This window comes from Crinia signifera, chromosome 6 (assembly GCF_055691185.1).
Source record: "Crinia signifera chromosome 6, ASM5569118v1, whole genome shotgun sequence".
Lineage (NCBI taxonomy): Eukaryota > Metazoa > Chordata > Amphibia > Anura > Myobatrachidae > Crinia > Crinia signifera.
The window spans coordinates 268,985,285-269,010,391 of NC_139222.1; the positions used below are offsets into that span (position 1 = coordinate 268,985,285).

General features: G+C 44.4%; 1 protein-coding gene across 1 annotated transcript in view; it reads left to right on the forward strand.

Annotated features, from left to right (window-relative positions):
* LOC146009319 (uncharacterized) overlaps positions 1–16,644 on the forward strand; it is a 67,538-nt gene extending 50,894 nt beyond the window's left edge. The window contains exons 14-15 of the mRNA XM_083149569.1: positions 3,482–3,588; positions 7,631–16,644. Coding sequence (XP_083005695.1) covers positions 3,482–3,588; positions 7,631–7,766 — 243 coding nt within the window. The 3' untranslated portion in view covers positions 7,767–16,644. The remainder of the gene's footprint in view (positions 1–3,481; positions 3,589–7,630) is intronic.
* The last annotated feature ends 8,463 nt before the right edge of the window (positions 16,645–25,107 follow it).

The window sequence follows — 25,107 nt, forward strand, 5'->3', positions numbered from 1 at the left end:
GACAAAATTAGTAAATATTTTAAATGAATGTTGAAAACGTCCATGTTTCTAGCATCAGCATAATGTTGTGTAGGGTACATACCAGAACGATCGTGATCAGGAGCAGATCGCGAGACGATCGTACGATGGTTGCGCAATCTGTATAGCGCACATGATCTGCACCCGGCAGAAGGGATCGTTGACAAATCCTGACTGCAGCAGGTAGGATCTCCCAAAACGACCAGCGGGGGACGCCCATCGGATCGGAATCCGATCCAAAACATGCCCAATTTACATACAATCAGTCGAGATTGTATCGAAATTGGGGGAATTGAGGCCAGATCGTTCTGGTGTGTACCCAGCATTAAGTCGAGGAAGCTTACCGGGGCAGATGTTTTAAGCCTTAAAGGCTTAAGTCTTAATATAAGGTGTGCCTAAAATGAAAGGAGACTTTTGCTGTAGCGGAGTTGTATCTAATCGCAGTGGGTTAATGTGTTTGCCGATAGATGACCAGCAGAATATGGTGCACCGTGCGAGACACTGTTCCCGGTACACAGCCTTCTTTCTGCGATAAATTTCTGAAGCCTGGTCGCCTTCTGTGTGAATAAATTGGATAACATCTCTTTGCGCTGTTCTGGAGGAATCCATCATGCATCCGACCGCGCAAAACAACTTTCTAGGAAGGAAGAATCGGAGGCGAAGCTGTTCACTACACATACGCAACTGGAAAAACACCACACCATCTATCGGCAAACACATTAACCCACTGCGGTTAGATACAACGCCGCTACAGCAAAAGTCTCCTTTTCATTTGGGCACACTGTACATTTGGACCACTGTGAGTAAGCATACTGTAAGTAGGTGAGTTAGCATACTGTAAGTAGTAGGCGAGTAAGCATACTGTAAGTAGTAGGTGAGTAAGCATACTGTAAGTAGTAGGTGAGTAAGCATACTGTAAGTAGTAGGTGGGTAAGCATACTGCAAGTAGTAGGTGAGTAAGCATACTGCAAGTAGTAGGTGAGTAAGCATACTGTAAGTAGTAGGTGAGTAAGCATACTGTAAGTAGTAGGTGAGTAAGCATACTGTAAGTAGTAGGTGAGTAAGCATACTGTAAGTAGTAGGTGAGTAAGCATACTGTTAGTAGTAGGTGGGTAAGCATACTGTAAGTAGTAGGTGAGTAAGCATACTGTAAGTAGTAGGTGAGTAAGCATACTGTAAGTAGTAGGTGAGTAAGCATACTGTAAGTAGTAGGTGAGTAAGCATACTGTAAGTAGTAGGTGAGTAAGCATACGTAAGTAGTAGGTGGGTAAGCATACTGCAAGTAGTAGGTGAGTAAGCATACTGCAAGTAGTAGGTGAGTAAGCATACTGTAAGTAGTAGGTGAGTTAGCATAGTGTAAATAGTAGGTGAGTAAGCATACTGTAAGTAGTAGGTGAGTAAGCATACTGTAAGTAGTAGGTGAGTAAGCATAGTGTAAGTAGTAGGTGAGTAAGCATAGTGTAAGTAGTAGGTGAGTAAGCATAGTGTAAATAGTAGGTGAGTAAGCATAGTGTAAGTAGTAGGTGAGTAAGCATAGTGTAAGTAGTAGGTGAGTAAGCATAGTGTAAGTAGTAGGTGAGTAATCATTCTGTAAGTAGGTGAGTAATCATACTGTAAGTAGTAGGTGAGTTAGCATAGTGTAAGTAGTAGGTGAGTTAGCATAGTGTAAGCATACTGTAAGTAGTAGGTGAGTAAGCATACTGTAAGTAGTAGGTGAGTAAGCATATTGTAAGTAGGTGAGCATACTGTAAGTAGTAGGTGAGTTAGCATAGTGTAAGTAGTAGGTTAGTAAGCATACAGTAAGTAGTAGGTGAGTAAGCATACTGTAAGTAGGTGAGTAATCATACTGTAAGTAGTAGGTGAGTTAGCATACTGTGAGTAGTAGGTGAGTAAGCATACTGTAAGTAGTAGGTGAGTAAGCATACTGTAAGTAGCAGGTGAGTAAGCATACTGTAAGTAGCAGGTGAGTAAGCATAGTGTAAGTAGCAGGTGAGTAAGCATAGTGTAAGTAGTAGGTGAGTTAGCATACTGTAAGTAGTAGGTGAGTAAGCATACTGTAAGTAGCAGGTGAGTTAGCATACTGTGAGTAGTAGGTGAGTAAGCATACTGTAAGTAGTAGGTGAGTAAGCATACTGTAAGTAGCAGGTGAGTAAGCATACTGTAAGTAGCAGGTGAGTAAGCATAGTGTAAGTAGTAGGTGAGTAAGCATAGTGTAAGTAGTAGGTGAGTTAGCATACTGTAAGTAGTAGGTGAGTAAGCATACTGTAAGTAGTAGGTGAGTTAGCATACTGTAAGTAGTAGGTGAGTAAGCATACTGTAAGTAGTAGGTAAGTTAGCATACTGTAAGTAGTAGGTGAGCATACTGTAAGTAGTAGGTGAGTAAGAATACTGTAAGTAGTAGGTGAGTAAGCATACTGTAAGTAGTAGGTGAGTTAGCATACTGTATGTAGTAGGTGAGTAAGCATACTGTAAGTAGTAGGTGAGTTAGCATACTGTAAGTAGTAGGTGAGTAAGCATACTGTAAGTAGTAGGTGAGTAAGCATACTGTAAGTAGTAGGTGAGTAAGCATAGTGTAAGTAGTAGGTGAGAAAGCATACTGTAAGTAGGTGAGTTAGCATACTGTAAGTAGGTGAGTAATCATACTGTAAGTAGTAGGTGAGTAAGCATACTGTAAGTAGTAGGTGAGTGAGCATACAGTAAGTAGTAGGTGAATAAGCATAGTGTAAGTAGTAGGTGAGTAAGCATAGTGTAAGTAGTAGGTGAATAAGCATACTGTAAGTAGTAGGTGAGTAAGCATACTGTAAGTAGTAGTTGAGTAAGCATACTGTAAGTAGTAGGTGAGTAAGCATACTGTAAGTAGTAGGTGAGTAAGCATACTGTAAGTAGTAGTTGAGTAAGCATACTGCAAGTAGTAGGTGAATAAGCATACTGTAAGTAGTAGGTGAGTAAGCATACTGTAAGTAGTAGGTGAGTAAGCATACTGTAAGTAGTAGGTGAGTAAGCATACTGTAAGTAGTAGTTGAGTAAGCATACAGTAAGTAGTAGGTGAATAAGCATACTGTAAGTAGTAGGTGAGTAAGCATACTGTAAGTAGTAGTTGAGTAAGCATACTGTAAGTAGTAGGTGAGTAAGCATCACCGCTGAGTGATTTGTCAGGGCCAGTGTTCTCAGGTTAGGCTGCGCATCGCTTTGCTATGGCCTCTACACACACAGCGATGTAGGGGCATTTTCTGAGCAATGTAGTTAAATGAAGTAACATCGCTCAGAGAATGGGCTGAAATCGCTATGTGTGTAGGCCCCACAAGTATAATATGAACAATAAGCAGGGTAATCAGTGAAGTCGTGGACAGTGTGTGCTGCTATGAGATGACGGCCTCCCCTGGCCACCCGCTTACATTGTCCTGGATGAATGTGATCAGTGCTTCCTGCTTGTTCTAGTTTTTTTTCCCTCTTCCACCAACAGGGCAAAGAAATTGAGAACACGAGGTTACTGATTCGATACCCGGACAAGCCTTACCGACCCTCTACTGTTAGCACATCAGACGCACAAGCAAAGGCAACTGTATTAAAGTAAGTTCCTCCGCAACAGTAACACGCTGCGCCGCGTCTGGTATTCAGGACTCAGAAGGTTTAAGATTTTAAATGCTCAAAGAGCTGCACAGAGTGTGAATTGTCCATCACTGAAAACATACGACCTTTATCAATATTCTGTTCATGACATTAGGACGGATGTAGAAATGAACGGAAGTGTGCAAGTGCTCCTTCACCACCCAGTTACCCCTAGCTGCAATTGGTGACAGGACAGAGTTGAGTAGGACTTTCTCACCCTTGTTGAGTACGGCTGGCTGTGGGTGTATGCAGTGCTGAATCGCACAAGGGGCCAGGTGCACCAAGCTTTTAAAAACTGATGGAGTGGAGAGAGATAAATAAACTCCCAATTGACCCCTAACTGTCATTTTTCAAACCCAGCCTGTAGTGTGATAGTAAAAAGCTGAGTGGCTGGCTGTTTATCACTCTCCAATTTTTTGTTTACAGTTTACTTAGTTTACAGTTTGCTTATATCAATGGTTCTCAACGTTGGTCCTCAAGTACCCCCAACAGTGCATGTTTTCCAGGTCTCCTCGCAGAACCACAAGTGAAATAATTAGCTTCACCTGAGGATCTTTTCAAATGTTTCAGTGTATAATGAGCGGTGCGCTCATTATACACTGAAACATTTGAAAAGATCCTCAGGTGAAGCTAATTATTTCACTTGTGGTTCTGCTGGGTGATCTGCAAAACATGAACTGTTGGGGGTACTTGAGGACCAAGGTTGAGAACCACTGTCTTATATCAACCAATCAGCAGCTATCAAACATTTTATTGAGCATATTTGATGAATGCTTTCTCAAAGCTTATTGGTTGCCATGGGCAACGTCTCCACTATTTTCCATGTTTGATACATCGCCCCCCAAAGTCACAAAATTCTATTAATGTTGACATTTTTTGGGCTGCCAAAACTTTTTTCAGGTGTAACTGATATACAGTATATGGGGGCATGAGCGCAACCAGATGATAAGTTAACGGTCAACAGATCGACATCATATTATCGACAGTCAAAATGGTCGGCGCGTAAAAAGGTTGACACTTTTTTCCATACTTTACACTCCACATGGATAACGATTGGCCGAGTGGTACAGTACACTAATGGGATACAGGCGCTAGGTTGACACTATGAAGGTTGACATATTATGTCGACCACTAAAGGTACAGCAGGGCTTAGGACAACACATGAAATAGGGCGACAGGTTGACAGAAGCATTAGGTCGACAATGGGAAGGTCGACATGAGTTATTGAAATTTTTATCCGAAACAGGCGGTATTTCATACCCTACTATCCACTAGGGCGCGGAAGGAGAATAGAATAGTTTGCCGAGCGCAACAAGGCACCATACACGAAGCATGGTGAGTGCAGCGAGGCACTATACACGTAGCATGGCGAGCGCAGCAAGGAACCACACACGAAGCACGGTGAGCGCAGAGAGGCAACGCACACAAAGCACGGTGAGCGCAGCGAGGCACTGCACACGAAGCACGGCTAACGCAGCGAGGCACCGCACACGAAGCACAGCGAGGCCCAATACACGTAGCATGACGAGCACGGCGAGGTACCGCATACGTAGCACGGTGAACGCAGCGAGGCACCGCACACGAAGCATGGCGAGTGCAGCGAGGCAGGAAGCACGACAAGCACAGCGAGGCACCGCACACGAAGCACGACAAGCACAGCGAGGCACCGCACACGAAGCAAGGCGAGCGCAGCAAGGCACCACACACGAAGCACGGTGAGCGCAGAGAGGCACCGCACACAAAGCATGGCGAGCGCAGCCAGGCACCGCACACGAAGCACGGCGAGCGCAGCGAGGCACCGCACACGAAGCACGGCAAGCGCAGCCAGGCACCGCACGGAGAGCACAGCGAGGCACCGCACACGAAGCACGGAGAGCACAGCGAGGCACCTCACACGAAGCACGGCGAGCGCAGCGAGGCACCTCACACGAAGCACGGCGAGCGCAGCGAGGCACCGCACACGAACCATGGCAATCTCATAAGACATGGACAGTATGAGTTCAAAATCTGTTATGTTTCATCATTTAACGATTCTTGAATGACAGAAGTCTGGATCGATTGTTATGTATCGTCCACTAGGGTGCAGCCCCTGTTACGTCTTATTGCCCCAGACACAAGCCATTGGCAGCGGACAGTGTGGAAGCTAGCCACGTCCATCTGCCCCGTAGTCTATGGCTAATAATCATAGAGCTTCCATCTCATAATCATTAAGAATCAGCCACCTGCCCACTGGATGATCTGTACCAAGACTGTACCAAGCCTTGGGCCTGTGTCTGCCCACATAGCATCTCTGAGTAATACAGTGCAGCTGAGTAATACAGTGCAGGGGAACCATTATAATCTGTCTTACATCTGTCTCCTTATGAGCGCAAGCTGATTACTTTCCCTTCCTACCTCTGCTGCCTCCTTATGAGGGACCTGTAGTGCTGGGGTCAGGCAGCATGTATCAATATTTCATGTCCTGCTACAGTACGCTAGGCCAGATGATTGTTCTGCAATAGAGAAGTGCGGTTACAGTACTGTGCGTTCACCATGCTGACAGCTCAGAAACACTGGGGTAGTCATTATCTGTGCTCCTGGGTAACAATTGTATGTGTGTGTGTGTGTGTGTGTGTGTGTGTGTTTGTGTGTGTAAAATATAGAATATCTAGCTATAATATGTTTGTGTCTTCCTATAGTTTTGTTGTCAGTGTGAATAAAATGTTACACAGTGAGTTTTGTGTGGAAGTGTTGGAATTACAGAACTAGGCAGCATGGTCTATAGCAGGGGTGGGGGGTGGCCAAACCTGTCCTCAAGATCTATCACCAGTTCATGTATATCAGGCAACCTGTGGATATATATCCGGAATGAATGCAGCAGGTTTGATAATGTGACAGTTAGTAATGACTACAGCTGTGCACCAGCTAGGGAATATGGGGGATTTGACAAGTAGTAATGACTATAGCTGTGCACCAGCTAGGGAGTCTGGGGAATGTGACAGTTAGTGCACCAGCTAGGGAGTCTGGGGAATATGACCGTTAGTAATGACTACAGCTGTGCACCAGCTAGGGAGTCAGGGGAATGTGACAGTTAGTAATGACTACAGCTGTGCACCAGCTAGGGAGTCTGGGGAATATGACAGTTAGTAATGACTACAGCTGTGCACCAGCTAGGTGATCTGGAAAATGTGGACCGTTGGTAGATCTTGAGGACCGGTTTAACCAACCCTGTTCTAGATGAGCGGAATGTTAATGAGATCTGTAACCTCACAGCAATTACTGACCCCTGACATGGCACGGGTGTGCTATGCATGGTCGACAGTTGGTATTCCGACAGTCAGTATATATCGATATTGGAATCCGTCTGTACTCCGACAGGGAGGTGTGCTCAAAAAAGCCCCTTGTGGGCTCGCTGCGCTCACCACAGGTTCCATTCTCCCTCTATGGTGGTTATGGACCCCCACGAAGGAGAATAGCCCCTGTAAGTTAGACTGTCGAGCAGTCACCAGCACCCACGTGGCACATGTGTATGTACTGCTACACGTAGACGCTGCAGATTGCGGCTTTGCTTATATAACATAACGATTGTTCATATTTCTGGAAATTTGCGTCTTGCAGATAATTGCACAGGATTACCTGGCTAGTATTCTGAGGTGTGGCATAGCTCATCGACGATGTCTAGGTCGACAAGCACTTGGTTCGACGTTGAAATGTAAAAACAAGCAAATAGTCAAAATGAAAAAAGGTCAACACTTGAGTTTTTGTAATTTTTTTTTTTGTGTGTCTTTGTTACCACCTGAGCGCGCAGACACCCAATTAGTGCACCACGTACCCACACATAGCTCGCTTCACTCGCCATGGCTTCGGCCAGGTGCCTCGCTCTGCTCCAATGAGCGGTCATCTGAGTAGGGACCCCTTATCAGGTGGGATGGGAGACGCGTGGCACTGGTCATATCGCGCTCATATACAAGAATGGGGTTTGGGTTTTATGCCCCAATAACATGTATCCTCTTTGTTCTCCTAGTGCAAAGAAGAAAGTAATTGTCAAAACCAATGAATGCTATTACTGGAGGTCCAGCGGGTGCAGCTACGGAGAGAAGTGCCGCTACCGCCACATACCGGAGAACAAGGGCATAGACCGGAAGCCCTGGAAATCCTGATGCACCTTCCCAGTAGACGTTGGCCTCTCACTTTTTGGATTTGCTCTTTGATAATACAAAGGGACAAGATAGAAATTGCAGTGTTTCAAGTGCACTTTTTAAAAAAGGAGCATTACAGGTACCCCAGCGGTACCAAACCTCTCCTATGTCGGTCTCCTAAGCTAAGCGTCAGGATGTCCACATTCACTTTCTGGTTTGGACCCCTGCCTCAGTTTTCCCCGGGTAAACCACGGAAAGCAGCGCATGGATCGGAGCTTGCACTTTATATCGGACACCTGCACGGACTGTGCCAGCTGTTACAGACCACAGGGAAATACGCGCTGGAATCCAGCCAACATGCCAACGCTCTTCACGGACTGGGTGCAGAGACCCTTAGAGCTGAGGATTCCCAGGTTCCTACGGCATCGCTCCAAGCAGGTCATTGCGTTCATCAGCCGCTGCAAAGATCGTGGGCAGGCGCAGAAACGGGGCCCTTTTCATCAGCCAAATGTGTATTTTTTTTTATAAAATCTAGCATAATTGTTCCATCCGGCTGAAGCTGAGCGCGGACTGGGTCTGATGAGGACCAAAATGTCATGCCTGCTGTGCTTAAGCAACCACAGCGGGAAACGGCTGTTATTACAGCCTTGTGTGATGTGCCTTATTTTATACTGATTTTTCTATTTTTAACACTTTGAGTATTCACACTGTATTACAGAACGGAAGTGTTTACGTCGCCTTTGTTACTTCCCATTACATCATTAGCCCCCCAAAAAAACGTTTACGGCTGTAGTGTTACACCAACAAGATTGTCGCCAAAACAAAAACAAAAAGTATTTCCGATATGGTATGTAAAGTTTTTTTTATACTTTTTTGGGGGGTTTTAATTCACTAGAACAAATGCTTATTTTCCTCCTCGGAATGATGGATCACCGGCATACGTACACATCTTATTTTCTCCATGCATAGGTGAGGAAAGCTTGTTTTTAACCATGTTTGTTGTCTCGCGTCACTGATTAATATCCTCTTCCGTTTACGCTATTATTTCTAGTTAGCGTTCTGTCCTGGCTGGGAGCAATCGTTCGAATGAACTGGTCTTGTTAGAGCATAGCGTGAAGTCATTCCAGGTATAATTGTATTATTAAGACAAGCAGCGGTGGGTAGTAGACTGCAGTAAGCACATTTTGGCATGATAACAAGGCTGTGTTCCTCGCATCCGATCCTCGGGGACTGCTAACAGCTCACGTCTTCCGTATCTCCTATCTTGAAGACAGGTGTGTTAATTACTGACTGACAGATTATAACAGATCCACAGATGGTACTAATTATATCTCTTGTGATTCTGTAAGACCTGGGGAGAAAAAAAACAGTCCTCTCCAGGGACCGGATTTTTAGAAATATTGTAGGGGTTGGTATCTAAAATTTCAGACGGCGATTCATTTGGGACATCACTCATAGATATGCCTTCTCATCCGCCACTTCCACAGCATAGAGCAGACAGCGGTTACGGACTCCTGGGTTTCGTATAGTTCATGCATACGACTAAGGGGATAATTCAGCTTGGATCGCTAATAGAAGTTGCAGTTTTCTGCGAGTAAATAGCGCCAACAAGACAGGGGTGTATTCCATCTGGGATTCCGACCATCGGAACTTCCCTACAGGCGGAATCCCGGGCTGTTTTCGTTTCTTTCGACTGTAACTCCGCAGCCGAAACTTAATGTTCCGGCTGTCGAGTGTCGGAAAGTCAACGGATCGGCTAAAACTGACGCGGTTGTTGAATAACGGCCGTGAATTCGACAATCTGCATCCGTTTCCGACAAAACAGATCTGACTTTTTAAAAAAGTCGGATCTGACACCTTTCAACTTTGTCGTTAACAGCAGCATTGAATAGGTGAGTGACGATATTTCCCCTGTTGGGAAATATCACCACAGTTTGAATACCCCCCCAGAAAGATAAAATTCCCCTTGCTAAATTGTGAGAGTGTGCCGCCTTCAGGCCGGGAAACTAGTGCTGGCGGTTCTTATCTGTCCTAGGTGCTCAGCCTAGATTAAAGCCTGGGGCTGCAAATAAAATGAGCCTATTGTGAGAAGTGGAGGGGGTGTGGCCAGCATTGTGTGGGTGTGGCCAGGTACCTCCCGTACGCCAGGGATGGCCAAACCTGTCCTCAAGATCTACCAACGGTGCATGTTTTCCAGGCAACCTGTGGATCTATAGTAGGAATGAATGCAGCAGGTTTGAAAATGTGACAGTTAGTAATGACTACAGCTGTGCACCAGCCAGGTAACCTGGAAAACGTGGACCGTTGGTAGATCTCGAGGACCAGTTTGGCCACCCATGCCGTACGCTATATGCTCCAATGTCTCCCCACATTTATACAAGTAAGAAACCTTGCTTCATTTTGTGAGGACAATGGCGATTCAACTCTAATGCTTATGATTTATGACCGTGATGCCATAACGGGCCTATTTTTTATGTGGAGACCTGGAGCTGTATTCCCACCCACCCCCTTGGTAATCTGGTCTTCTATGTTAGAGGTAGAAATGTCTCTCCTGTTTGGATTGGCTGATGCTCCCATGTAAGTGCAGCAGTGTTCGCTATATACATACTGAGTGTGAGTTTCTATACGGATTACTAATGTGACAATCGTAGTGTTTAGTAGCGTTCGTTACACCCATATCTGTAGAACTGTGACATAAAGAGGCGGCACTGGCCCAGTTGCTGCCTAAAGGTGCCTACACACGAAATGATTTGATACACTTCATAAACTATGGCCCTCCAGCTGTTGTGAAACTACAAGTCCCATCATGCCTTGACACATTTTTGCTATTAGGGAATGCTAAAATTATGGCAAGGCATGCTGGGATGTGTAGATTCACAACAGCTGCAGCGCCACAGTTTGGACATGCCTGGTCTATGATCTTCCTGCATGGAGGGAAGATCATAGACCATCGTTAACGATCGTCGGGTACGCGCATCGTTAATGATTCATGGAAGATTTGAACGATTGGTCGTTCCTATCGATCGGGAACGCCCACATTGTCCTTCAAATAGTGCCGTGTGTATGCACCATAAGGCAGCCGCATGGCGAACAGTGGCCCCGATGAATTAAAGCTAAAGAAGGCTAAACCGTGTAGGGCGCCGCCAAGAGGACATTCAAGAAAATGCATCAAACCTAATGAGCGGAGATGTTTTCCCATAACAACAATAAGGTTCTAGATCAGTTTTTATAGATTTATGTATTTGATAAATGCTAACTAAAAGGTGAGTTAGTTGCTATGGGCAACTACCCCACTGGCCCGCTTCTCCCTTTTAAAAATTGAAAGTTTGATGCATTTGCCCTGACTGTACTTTCTAATACACCTAATTTAATTGTGTTTTATTGTTTGCACTAATAGCTCTTGCGTTGTTTTGTGTGTAGAGAACTAGCTGTTGTTTTTGGATTATTATGCTGCCTTTTAATTATTTACTATATGAACGTTATTATAGAGAGGTTCCACTGAAGATAACATTGATTACCAAGTCATACGACCATTGCTCCGTGCAGTAAAATATCAATCATTCTATATCCTGAGTAAATTTACTAAGATGGGAGTTCCTTTGAAGATGGGATGTTGCCCCTAGAAACCAATCAGATTCAACTTTTTATTTATTTAAAACTTTCTAGAAGATAACAGATAGAATCTGGTTGCTATGGGCAACATCCAGTCTTATATACAACCATTTGCGATCTAGCGCAAAACAGATGGTAATGTAAAGGGGTACCCTGCATATTACTGAAGTCTGCCTTTTTTTGTTTGTGAACTTTGTGACCTTATTGTCTTTTATTCGTTTGTTAAGCCTCCGTTTACCATGCCGGTTGGGTATTGATTATCAACTGCAGAAGTATGTGCGTAAGCCCGATGTTCACACACCTCTTGCGATGTCTTTAGATGTGCGCAAGTGTAGATGCCCACTCGCTGTGCCCCAAATGCTCGCAGTATTTACTGACATGCTGCTGGCACTTGGTGGCAGCGGTAAGCAGAGTACCTGAAAACAAGGCCGTTGGACCGGTTTTCTGGGTGTCCTAAAAGCAGTGGCTATGTTCTGGGATGCAGCATCACTTGCTCCGGCAGCGTGATGTCACCGGCTACATCCTGTTACTCAGATGTCCCATGGGGCGTACAGTTGAGTCAGGACTCCTCCTGCTGCTCTTGGCGTCCATCTTTGCCCCTGTATTTGGATAGTCATGTCACATAATGTAATATACCTAGCTTCCACAGCAAGGTGCCCACTTTTAAATAGGAACCTCCTGTAACAATAATTACCATTGTACTGTTGACTGTTGTACTTGACTTGCTGTACTTGCAGCCTAACAAAAATTGCACACGGCACTAGGATTACACTCATTAAACATTGTCATACTCTGCTATGCCCATTACATATTCTGTCAGAATGACAATTACACATTATAGCACACACTGTAATACCCATTACACATTATACCACACACCGTAATGCCCATTACACATTATACCACACACCGTAATACCCATTACACATTATACCACACACCGTAATACCCATTAAACATGATGGCACACACCGAAAGTTGTGAGCGGCATGTCAGCACGGCTGGGGGCAGCGTAAGGGTGCACAAAAGGGAAGGGTGCATTTTGAGGTTTTAAAAACTAGCAGAGTGCGGCACCCCGCAAAAAGAAGCTTAGAGGGAACACTAACTTTTCCTCTGTTCGCAGCAGATGTCTTACTTTTCTGGTGCACTCTGATGTCTGATTTGGGGGCCGGCGTTGACGTCATATGATGCCATCAGCCCGCCCACAATGTACTTACTAAGAGCTTCAGCAGGAATGGTAATGTATAAAACTCCTCTATCTAGTGTGTCACTGAGGAAAACATTTCTAGCTCTTTCCCAAACAAACATGTTTTTCTACCAACAAATAATCCTTATTGCAGTGCAATAATGGATGATGAAATTGCTAATTGTATAGAATACTCAGGTTTCGGTCTCTGAGAATACCAGATGTCATGGGGTGGGTGCTTTTTGTGAATCGTTCTATTACTGTTTTTACGGAATCTGCTGAACTGGATTTGCCGCCATGACAGTTGGGAGTCACTAATACAGTATAACATAAAACTACAGAACACTCTAGCCATATAGATATCCTACAGTACCTTGTTTATATAGTTTTTTTTTCTTTCTAGAAGTCTATTCCCTTTTGTCTTTCCATCAAAGGAGAGACAGCTTGAGCAGGCTTCCTCATATTTTGAATATAAAAATGAAATGTGCATGACTGTCTCTTGTCTGGTCTATTTTATTGTGATCCCCTCAATGTAGAGATCAGCGTAATATGTCTGTGCTGTAATCATCAATAGGCGGTGAATCTGGGGGAAGAGGCGTATTAAGAAAATTGCAAAAACATTTAATTTTCAGTGGGAATTTTTTATTTAATTCTAGATTCACCACATTTCATCTAAAGCAAGCATGCGCCGGGAAGACCTAGGCAATTCGATATTTGGGTTGGGTACAAAATCCCAGTATTCGGGATCTGGACAGAGAGAATGCTGACAGAAGCAATATAACTGTCAAAATTCAGACACATACGCTTTTAACCCCCATACCTCCTGCCCCCTAACCCTAATCCTTCCCCTAGTGCAGGCATGGACAAAATATGGCCCTCTAGCTGTTGTGAAACTACAAGTCCCATCATGCCTTGCCACAGTATTGCTATTAGGGAATGCTAAAACTGTGGCAAGGCTTGCTGGGATGTGTAATTTCACAACAGCATTTTGGCCATGCCTGCTCTAGCGCCTAACCTTAAAGGAGACACCTTCGGGATTTTGCTGTCTGTATTAAGCTGGGATTCCGACTGCCAGATCCTGACCGTATGCACCATATTCACCCGACACATTTTACAAGGGAATAGGGATAACATAGAATCCTCTACCACCGCAATACATAAGTTAGTACACTGGAATGCTACACATGAAGTTTTAGGCAAAGTTGGTACATCGTTTATGTCGGCATTAACAACGTTGACTACATAACCTCAGCATGGAATCAATGTTGATAGAATACATGTAGACATGTTCATCATATTAACATGTGCCGACATCTAACCCCAACATTGACATTTCCACTATATGTAACCCTTTCAGCAGACTAGCAGTTGAACGTCTGCCGTTGATGTTACGGAAACCAACGCAGCAGTTGTCGACATACTGAATGCATACCGACCAATCTAGAGTAATATTATCTCTTAACCCTTTGAGTGCCGACATCTCCGTGAGATTGCTCAAATTATTCGCTAAAAAAAAATGCCAGCGTCGCTCACATATGTTATGTAAATTCAAACAAATAATGTTTTGTGAAAAAAAGCTATTTTCTATACAAGGTAAACATTACAGGTCATCATGACGAATGACAATGTTTGCGTGGCCGTTTTTACACCAATTTGGACAAATTCCCTTGGCACTCAAAGGGTTAAAGAAACTTGCCGTTATGTGCCGGGGAGTTGCAATCAGTAGAATGACTTCAGTACGCTCAACAGTATGGGACAGTAAATTCTGAGAAATAATTATGACAGCGGAGTGATTGCTTCAACAGATATCACTGTCCTGTTTGCTGTGTACTGTTGTAATTAAATAGAAAGAAGGGGTTGGGCTACATGTTGTGCTTGACTGGAAGGCTCGCAGTGACTGTGTTGCGTTACGTGGTAGCGTAGGTAACCACGCATTGACCGTAAAACAAAAACCATGATGCTACAGTTTAAGTTTAAATAAAAATGCTAATAACAAGATAATGAGAGCCTTAATCAAGGCCAATTAAATGTGAATGGTAATAGGTTAGAAGCGCTAAAACATTATTGCTTGGCCACTTGAAAAACTTCCCGCGTGACTGGAAAACGTTTTGTGATCTATTATTTACTAAAAGCCTTAATTTTGAGAATTTGAGGTATTGCCCATTTCAACCAATCAGTTCCCGGCTATCAGTTATGGAAAATGTAATAGAGATATGAGATCTAGAATCTGATTGGGCAGGGCCTCTACTTTCCATTTTTTTAGACATTTTTAGCATACAGTACATGTCCCCCATAATTCTATATTATTATGGTGTGAAATCGCACATGTCTCTTAAATCACGATTTTAGCTGGGGGTGCACAAAAGGGGGGGGGGGGAGTATTCTATGTCTGCAAAACAGTGGTCATTTTAGAAAAAAAAATAGATGGATTTCGCCTTCCATCTATTCAGTGTTATTTCCTTTTTTTCACAAATCCACCTCTTTTTCCATGGAAACGGCCGCTAATTCGAAAATTTTGTGGCCCTTTTCCGCAAATGCAGATTCGGCTTTTCAAAGCTGGATCTGCCAATGCAAATTCCCTTATTTCAGAAAATCTGAAATAAAGAGGAAACATTGAATACCCCCCAAATTATAAAAAAAAATTAAGTTACCATTCGATTAGGCATTTTTAAGTTAAAATGAAGATCTGCCTTCAGAGAAATATTTTTTCAAGTGAGAATAATTATTACCATTAGTATGTGTATGATATAAATATATATATATATTTATATATATATACAGGTTGAGTATCCCTTATCCAAAATGCTCGGGACCAGAAGAATTTAGGATAACGGATTATTCCGTATTTTGGGATATTTTTATATTTGAATGATGTATCTTGCATTTATGTTGTACAAGCACATCAAACACAGGAAATACAAATCTATTTATTTTGTGCACGAAACAAGGTTTTAAAACATGAAACAAAGTTTGTGTAGAATCTCAGGCACTGAATTTGAATGCCAAGCAATCATGGTATTGCACATACTTAGTGGCAGTTATATATCATGTCCCCCGTAGTGGCAGTTACAGATGTAGCCGGTAGCAAAAAAAAAAAATTGTACAGTTTGGAGACTATGGTTTTCAGAATAATTTGGATAATGGATATTTGGATAAGGGATATTCAACCTGTATAAATATACACACACACACTAGAGCGTCATCCTATTCTGCTGTAAATTGGAAGCTTACACAGTAATAAACACTTTCTCTACCATGGTAACAACCAAGGCTGGGTATTTACACTGTGAAGGTTAGGGTGCCCTATTCATAATGATTACTGGTATAAGAGTAACATTATTTTTGTTACGATATGACAAAATATAATCTCAGGGTTTTTTTTTATATTGGATGTATTTTTACCTACACCGCTTACCATTTAAATCCGTCTGCCTGGACAATATCTGTCTCTGAAGGCAGAGTTCCCCTTTAATGTCTGTGAACAAAGAATAGACTTTTAGCTCCACCCAATGCATACACTGAGCAATCTGACCAAAACCTCTGTGATCATTTTGTGTTTTAGACTTTTTTTATTTTGTTTGTTTTTTCATATACTGTATATGATCCACACCAGGAAGGAGCTGGTATAGGTAAATCCATATTTATTTAATCTTTTTCATTTTTCATTGTGTTTTGTATTTTCATGTTGCTCCCAGCTGTATTCTCCAGACTACCACAAGATGGCAGCATCACACACTTGTTGTATATTCCATTTAATGTAATAATGGTTCAGAATTCTGATAAAATGCCAATGTCTGATCTACTTGATTGTAAAAACTGCAGACGTCTTTTTTCAGTGTTGCCGTCTTTACAGAGGCCATCGTGTCTGGCGCGGTCCGTCATTATCACTGTATCTTTTTCTATAGCCAAATTCACTTCTGTGTGTGTGTTTATTTTTTAATGTTGTCACAAGTGTGCGTTTTCATTGTATTTTTAAACTGTTTGTGTAATAATTGCAAATGTTATTTATACCTGTTCATTCTCCTAATATACATTTCTGCATAAAGAATATAGTGGTTATCAGTGCCAAGCTCTTGTAAATAAATTTCCTGCTGTGTTTGATTGGGATTCATCTATGGCGACCGCGTCCTGCAGGGAACATGGTATTCATCTTAATTCAATGTGTGAATGTTTATGGAGCTTTAATATTTAGTAACATTAGGAGGAGGACATGTACACGTCAATGTACCTCTTCACTGACATACAGTATATTGGGGAACATTTATGAAGGCTTCACTGCAGGCAGCGACCAATCATATTCTGTAAATGTAATATTATGGTACTTATGAGTTATCTGGGCGCCCGATTTTTTGATTGTATGCCTTAAGTTAAGGCATACAATCAGATGCGATGCGATATCGCATCGCATCGCATGCGACCATCGGATGCGATGACCCGATTTTTCCATAGGAATCAATGTTAAAATGGACGGAGTCCATTTTAACATGGAATTCAATGGGAAAAAGGGGTCCTCTTCATACCCCTACTATCCAAGTGGGCATGGAGTTGGATATAAACCTGTGGCGAGCGTAGCGAGCCACCGAGCCCGAAGCGTGGCGAGCCCCGCGAGGGGACGGTATTCTATGTCCCCTCGCGGGGCTCGCTACGCTCGCCACGCTTCGGGCTCGGTGGCTCGCTACGCTCGCCACAGGTTTATATCCAACTCCATGCCCACTTGGATAGTAGGGGTATGAAATGGACCCCTTTTTCCCATTGAATTCCATGTTAAAATGGACTCAGTCCATTTTAACATTGATTCCTATGGAAAAATCGGGTCATCGCATCGCATCCGATGGTCGCATGCGATGTGCCCGATCCGACCCGATTTAGAAATCGGGCGCCCGGATAACTCATAAGTACCAATATTATTACAAAATTGCATCCTGCCGTCTACGCCAACTTTTCACCATGATTATCTTCATACATCTATCGAAAAAAGGTGGTGAGTTTGGATTTATTTTCAATTTTCTGTAATATATGTATTTATTTTAATTAGTGAATCTCCCCTGGAGTGTTTTATATTTCCAGTTTGTGGTATAATTCCTCCCAAAAGATACACTAATAATAACAATCTAACACAAGTAAAAAAAAAAAAATACAATGGCTATGTTTGTTTTGTTCTGTTTTTCTTTTGTTTCTAGAGAACCAATCCAGAGGGGTATGGATCATTAGGTCACAAGCAAGTAGGTCGACATGCAGAAAGGTCGACATGGGTAAAGGTTGACATGGGTAAAGTTGACATGCTTTTGTTTTGTTCACCCGAATATCGACACAGTCAACATGAACACTATAACGTAGCACCGCGCTGTCCATGCTTTGGGCACGGTGCCTCGCTGCGCTCGCCATGTTTCGGGCACGATGCCTCGCTGTGCTTGGCACACTACTTTATTCTCCCACCACACCCTAGTGGATGGTAGGGCATGAAATACCGCCTGTCGGGACATGTAGGCTAAATAAAACAGTAAAAAAAAACCCTGTCGAACTTTTGACTGTCGAACTTCCCCGTGTCTACCTAATGACCCTGTCGACCTAGCTCATGTCAACCTAAAATCATTTCAACCTACCTGCATGTTGACCTAATAAATGACCCTGTCGACCTAGCTCATGTCAACCTAAAATCATTTCAACCTACCTGCATGTTGACCTAATGCTTGTCGACCTACTTGGTGGTCACCCAATGACCGTATCCCATCCAGAGTATGTGCTGTGTTCATTCAGCCAGGATGTAACTTCCACATGTGCAGGGAGTGCAGCTGCTATGGGGCCCAGAGCTGAGAGGGGCCACCTTCCCTGTCACAGTTACATGTACTATATACAGGTTTATAGCTACCATAGGTGTAGGTAGCGCAGCTGTATGGGGCACAGAGCTGGGAGGGGCCACCTTCCCTGTCACAGTTACATGTGTTATATACAAGGGTGTAGCTACCATAGGTGCACGGAGTGCAGCTGCTATGGGGCCAGAGCTGAGAGGGGCCACCTTCCCTGTCACAGTTACATGTACTATATACAGGTGTATAGCTACCATAGGTGCAGGGAGTGCAGCTGCTATGGGGCCCAGAGCTCAGAGGGGCCACCTTCCCTGTCACAGTTACATGTGTTCTATACAGGTGTATAGCTACCATAGGTGCAGGGAGTGCAGCTGCTATGGGGCACAGAGCTGAGAGGGGCCACCTTCCCTGTCACAGTTACATGTGTTATATACAGGGGTGTAGCTACTATAGGTGCAGGGAGGGCAGCTGCTTTGGGGCCCACAGCTAAGAGAGGCCACCTTCCCTGTCACAGTTACATGTGTTATATACAAGGGTGTAGCTACTATAGGTGCAGGGAGAGCAGCTGATATGGGACCAGAGACGAGAGGGGCCACCTTCCCTGTCACAGTTACATGTGTTATATACAGGGAGTAGCTACCATAGGTGCAGGGGGTGCAGCTGCTATGGGGCCAGAGCTGAGAGGGGCCACCTTCCCTGTCACAGTTACATGTGTTATATCTACAGGGGTGTAGCATGTTCCATAGATAAAATCATTATACTGTATGTAAACTCCAATCAACATCTGTTTTTGTCCTTTAGTAAAAACTATGTTCTTTCCTGCACTAGCCCAATAGGAATGCCCATTAATCTATGTGAATAAATGGCCAATTAAACTGTTATTCTAATGAATAAAGTGGTAATTGGCCAATCAAACGTCATTACATTGTGGGCTGATATTCATCCTCGTTATTTAACGCAGTGGTTCTCAAAATTGATCCCTAGGTAACTGAACAGTTCATGTTTTCCAGATCTCACAGATTCATCAGTGGAATAATTAGATCCACTTCCGAGTCTTTTAAAATGTTTTGGTGAGTAATGACTACACCAGAGCTCCTGACCTGAAAACCGTGCCCTGTTTAGGTCCTGAGTACTGAGTTTAAGAACCGCTGGAGTAACCTTACATCTGCCCTTCAGATGTTTTGATACTCTCTAGAGCAGGCATTCCCAACCACGGTCCTCAAGGCACACCAACAGTGCAGGTTTTAGTTATATCCAAGCTTGAGCACAGGTGACTTAATTAGTATCTGAGGGATTCTGATTAAACCATCTGTGCTGAAGCCTGGATATCACTGAATCCTGCACTGTTTTTGTGCCCTGAGGACCGTGGTTGGGAATGACTGCTCTAGGGTGACGTGATTCAAATAAGTTTGGGAACTACTGTGCTAGCACCTCACAGGTGGTACACAATCCCCCAACCATACACCTGTGTCCTCAAGGCACACTGGGTGTGAATCCAATTGTACACAAATGCATAAGCACCTGCAATTTTCAATGCTGCAGACATCGGAAACACAGCAAGCTTAGTAGCCATTCAAAAATTAGCAGAGACTCCCAGCAGAGCCATCTCAGCAACGGGATAGACCAGTGGGTGTCCAAACTGGTCCTTCGGCTCTACTAACAGTCCATGTTTTCCAATTCATTTGTGGATCGGTAGAATGTGTCCATTAGGAATGATTGCCGCTCATGTTTGAAAATGAAATATGACAGTAATGACTACACCTGTGCAGCAGCTAGGTGGTCTGGGAAATGTGACAGTAATGACTACACCTGTGCACCAGCTTGGTGGCCTGGGAAATGTGACAGTAATGACTACACCTGTGCACCAGCTAGGTGGCCTGGGAAATGTGACAGTAATGACTACACCTGTGCACCAGCTAGGTGGCCTGGGAAATGTGACAGTAATGACTACAACTGTGCACCAGCTAGGGAGTTTAGGAAATGTGACAGTAATGACTACTAGTGTGCACCAGATAGGGAGTCTGCAAAATGTGCCCGTTAATAGTGACTACAGCTGTGCACCAGCTAGGGAGTCTGGGAAATGCTACAATAATGACTACACCTGTGCACCAGCTAGGGAGTCTTGGAAATGCTACAATAATGACTACACCTGTGCACCAGCTAGGTGATCTGGGAAATATGAACTCTTGGTGGATCTTAAGGGTCGGTGTGACCAGCCCTCATGCAGACATTCGCAACCATGAGGCAGATAAAGGAACATCATCCCAAGAGATTCTATAAGCACATAAAATATTCTGCTCATTGCACTGGGATTTATATGGAGCTGCTCTGTAATGCTGTGTACACACGGGGGAGATATATTGCTCAGCCATATATTGCTGAGCAATATATGGCTGAGCAATATATTGCTCAGTTTCTCCTGTTCATCAGCGACCAGAGATGGTCACTGATGAAAAAGAAACTGCCGGGGGGAGCAGTGGTAATCAGCTGGTCGCAGGAGCATGTTCCTGCGACCAGCGATCACCACAGGGGCAAAAACGGGAGCGCGCACCCGGCGATATATCGCCGGTGCACACTCCCATTGCGGGCAATATGGTCGCTGAGCGACCATATTTCCCGCGACCATATTTCCCGCGATTTGGGACAAAATCGCCCCCGTTTGTACCTTTAGAGTACAAAAGTTATGGGGGACTTTGTATCCATAACCCCATAACCGAGAGATTCTATAGCTGTGATCCTGGCTCTGTATAGGGGATCGCAGTCACACGCTGAGGCAGACCCCAAAAACTGTCGCAACACGCCTGCACTTTTGCCACCAATCCCTGGTACAGCCTTAAATGTGGTCCCTTCTTGTCAACCACTTTGAATACATACTACCGGGCGAGCAGCAAAGCAGGACCGTACCTTGGAAGGTGCTCTGTGCGGTCGGGATGCAAAAGCTATCGGTATTGCTGACTGATCTAAATTGGGCCCACTCACATTCCAGGTTCTGAGGGTATCCATGCTTGACCACAGGTGGTTAAAGCAAAATAACAGGTACTCATTTTAGTAAGTCACCTGTGTTCAAGCATGAATATCTTTAACCCTTTGAGTGCCACTGCCAACATTGCTGTGAGAGATCCTCAAAATGACCGTCAAAAATTAGAGCTGTGTGGTTCGGATTTCCAAGGGGATATGAACATGTGACAGCCGATTGCGAATAAGAATCAGATTTGAAATCCGAGCCAAATCCGAACCGCACATCTCTATAAAAATGCCGGCGCCACTCACAGCGACTGTTCTTTTTTTGGGTGCTATATATAACAGGGTTGCCGACTTTAAGATTCTCCTCTCCGGGAGAAGCCCGGAGAGGAGAGTTTCAGCAGCCGCTCAGGGGCCCTATGCTGGTAAAGCAGGTAATTCACTGATCTCTGTGGAGGGGCGGGGCTAAAATGACGCGATTGTGCCGTTTTAGCTCCGCCCCCTCCTGAGACCCGAGGATTGCGGCATTTTAATGCCGCTATCCGGGGGACAGCGGGGGTCCCCCCTGAATCCGGGAGGGTTGCCCACCCTTCCGGGGGGCCGGGAGGGGTCCCGATTTTCGGGAGACTCCCGGAAATTCCGGGAGGGTCGGCAACCCTGATATATAACTAAACTTCAATAAATTGACTGGGCCGCGTTTGTATCTATTCATAGTAAAAGAACAGTCGCTGTGAGCGGCGCTGGCATTTTTAGCGGATATTTTGAGGATCACTCACAGCAACATTGGCACTCAAAGGGTTCAAATCCATGGTTGGGGAACTGCCGCCTACTATGCTGAGCCGCATGTAGGATATTGTTTATTTCAAGGTATTATTCAGGGGGTCAATAAGCAGCTGTAATCTCCTCTATTGAATCTTATTGGTCGGTACGCTCCCACAGAGCCCCATCGGCTTTGCTAATGCCACAATTACTGCCCGTGGCGGGTCGCCCAACGCTGATCCCACAAAGGGCGCCAGAGAAGGTGCAGATGTACCTATTTACAGAGCGCAAACTTGCTAGAATATGTCTGTGAATATTGCATCGCTTTATGTTTTAACCCACAGATTCCTGGTTTTAAAAGCTAAATGATAAAATAGACAGATCTGAAAACGCTGCAGAACGAAGTCGTCCGGCCTTCTCTATGTATCACACAGCATATAAGAAATGTGATTTACAAGGTGCTCACGGGGAAGCCAGCTGTGATCTGCTGCGGCCTTGATGTTCTGACACTTCCTCACCTCTTTGCAATGCCCCGTCTAGCACTTTCTGGATGCTGTGAACTAGAGAGAGAGAGAGAATGGCGCTCATTGATTCTCTGCATCAATAACAGCTGAGAGATCCATTCCTGACATTAAATCCATACAGCCAATAAACTCTCCTTCCCACCTTAGCGTTTTCCCTGTCATGCTCCGATAGTCAAACAGCGGCGCTGCTTACTGTGGTGTTCCCAATTCCTCCGCAAGAGGTACATTGATTTAACAAACCATAAACAAAAGATATGCAGAGGCGCTAGGGGGTATATTTAAATCTGATGCTCGGGGGTACTGTATATTTACTAAAGTGTGGGTTTATAGAAGTGGAGACTTTTTAAATAGCCAGTCTGACGTTAGAGCTGTCAGATTATGAGGCCACCAGTGCCCCCTGCAGGCACAGTAGGAGATAGCACTGCAGGCACATTAGAGAACCTTTCATACACAGAATAAAATGCATGGAACCTTATTAGCAATTCTACATAGAATACTTCTCTGCATATTATTAGTTAAAAGTAGTATAGTGTATGTAGAATGTAACCAATTTAAGATAAATGTCCCCCTGGGGGCAGAATACTGTATTAATTCCGTAGTGTATGATCATATAATAACCAGCGCAGAACCAATTAACTGTTCCTTTGGCAACTAACTACAGTCATCAATCAGGCAGCCGGCGCAGGAAAGTGATAGGCAGCATGGGGTGGGGGGTGGGTGGAAGGATTGGGTACAAAAACAAACTCAGGCCGGGACGTCGATGGGAAGATTTACAGATTGAGCAATTTCTGATAGAGAACACTTATTTAAATACATTTATGGGGTCATTCTGATTGACTTGGTATACTGCAACGCTCGCAATTTACAGAGTCCCTGTGACGATGCCCCGCCACCGTATTCCCTTCCAACCATGCGAGGGATGTATTAGGAAGACACATCCCCTTGCAGGAGAAATCATTCGATAAACGGCGACTATCGAATGATTTCCGCTGCCTTCGCAAATATGTCAGTTGAGACTGACTTATATTTGCAGCCATCGGGACGAAGACGGTGTCAACATTACAGGTTTAGGGTGGGGTTAGGGGTATTATAGAAGAAAAAATATTATTTCGTCATGCACAAGTTCGCAATCCCACGCCCTTGTGGACTGTCTGAATGTCAACATTCCAACCAAGTCGACATTGCGGTGTTGTCGTTCTGAATGTTGACATTTTGTACCACTGATTTTCCAGTAGAGGAGATGTACAGGGCACCGAAGACCCCTCCCCTCACCAAATAATGACCAATCTTTACTGCCATTTTCCTACTGACCATCTGGAAACCTGAGGGGCACAAATAACAAAATTATAATTTCTCAAACTCGGTCCCCAGGACCTCAAACAGTTTACAGTTTCCAGGTCACCTGGCAGGTGCACAGGTGCAGTCATTACTCACTGACACATTTTAAAAAAAAGATCGACAGGTGGAGCTAATTATTTCATTTGTGATTCTGGGCCTTATTCTAGTTCACTCTTTCTGACAAAATCCTTCTTAGATGGACAAAACCATGTGCACTGCAGGTGGGGCAGATGTTACTTGTGCAGAGAGTTTGAAGTAAAACCCCACCCAACTCTAAGTGAGATCTATGTTGCAGTGTAAAAATAAAGCAGCCAGTATTTACCCTGCACAGAAACAAAATAACTCACCCAAATCTAATTCTCTCACGACATTTTACATCTGCCCCCCTGCAGTGCACATGGTTTTGTCCCTCTAAGAAGGATTTTGTCAGAAAGAGTGAACTAGAATAAGGCCCTCTGTGAGGAGACCTGCAAAATATGCACCGTGTGGGTTCCTGAGGACTGAGTCATTTGCCTTAGACCAGAATTTCCCAAATTCCCCCATTATAGTCCTGGGTTTAAGGATATCCATGCTTTAGCCCAGGTGCTTAAATAAATTTAATTGAGGTATAAATAAAGTCACCTATGCTGGAAAGTGGCCTATCTCTTCAGTCACCATCATTGGGTATAATGAACCCGCCAACGCGTTTCAATGACATCAAATGCGTCGGAGGCTCCATTATAGACACTGAAGGGGCCCGAAGAGATATAGAGGGGGAGATTCTCTAAGCACGAAATGCGGTAAAAACCCCGTTATCGGGTTTTTACCGCATTTTCGGATGCTGTAAGCATCCCCTGCTGGGTTAACGCGGCGGGGGGCATCGCCAGAATAATCTGGTGATGCCCCATAGAAGCCAATGGGCTTCTACCGCATCCCACCGCCGTCCCCCCCCCACCCCCCCGCCGCCCCGCATCGCCCCCTCACCTGCTCTGTGCTGCCCGGACCTGTGACCTCCTCCCTGCACTGATCCTCTTCCGGGTGCAGGGAGGAGGAGAGCCCGGCGCAGCAGCAGCGCCGGGTGTGTGAGGAAGGGGGGGAGCCGCCGGGACCTGCTGGGACCCGGCGACTCTCACCACAAAGGACAGCTCTTAACGCAAGAGCTGTCCTTTGCTATAATTATCGCATATGTTAGAACA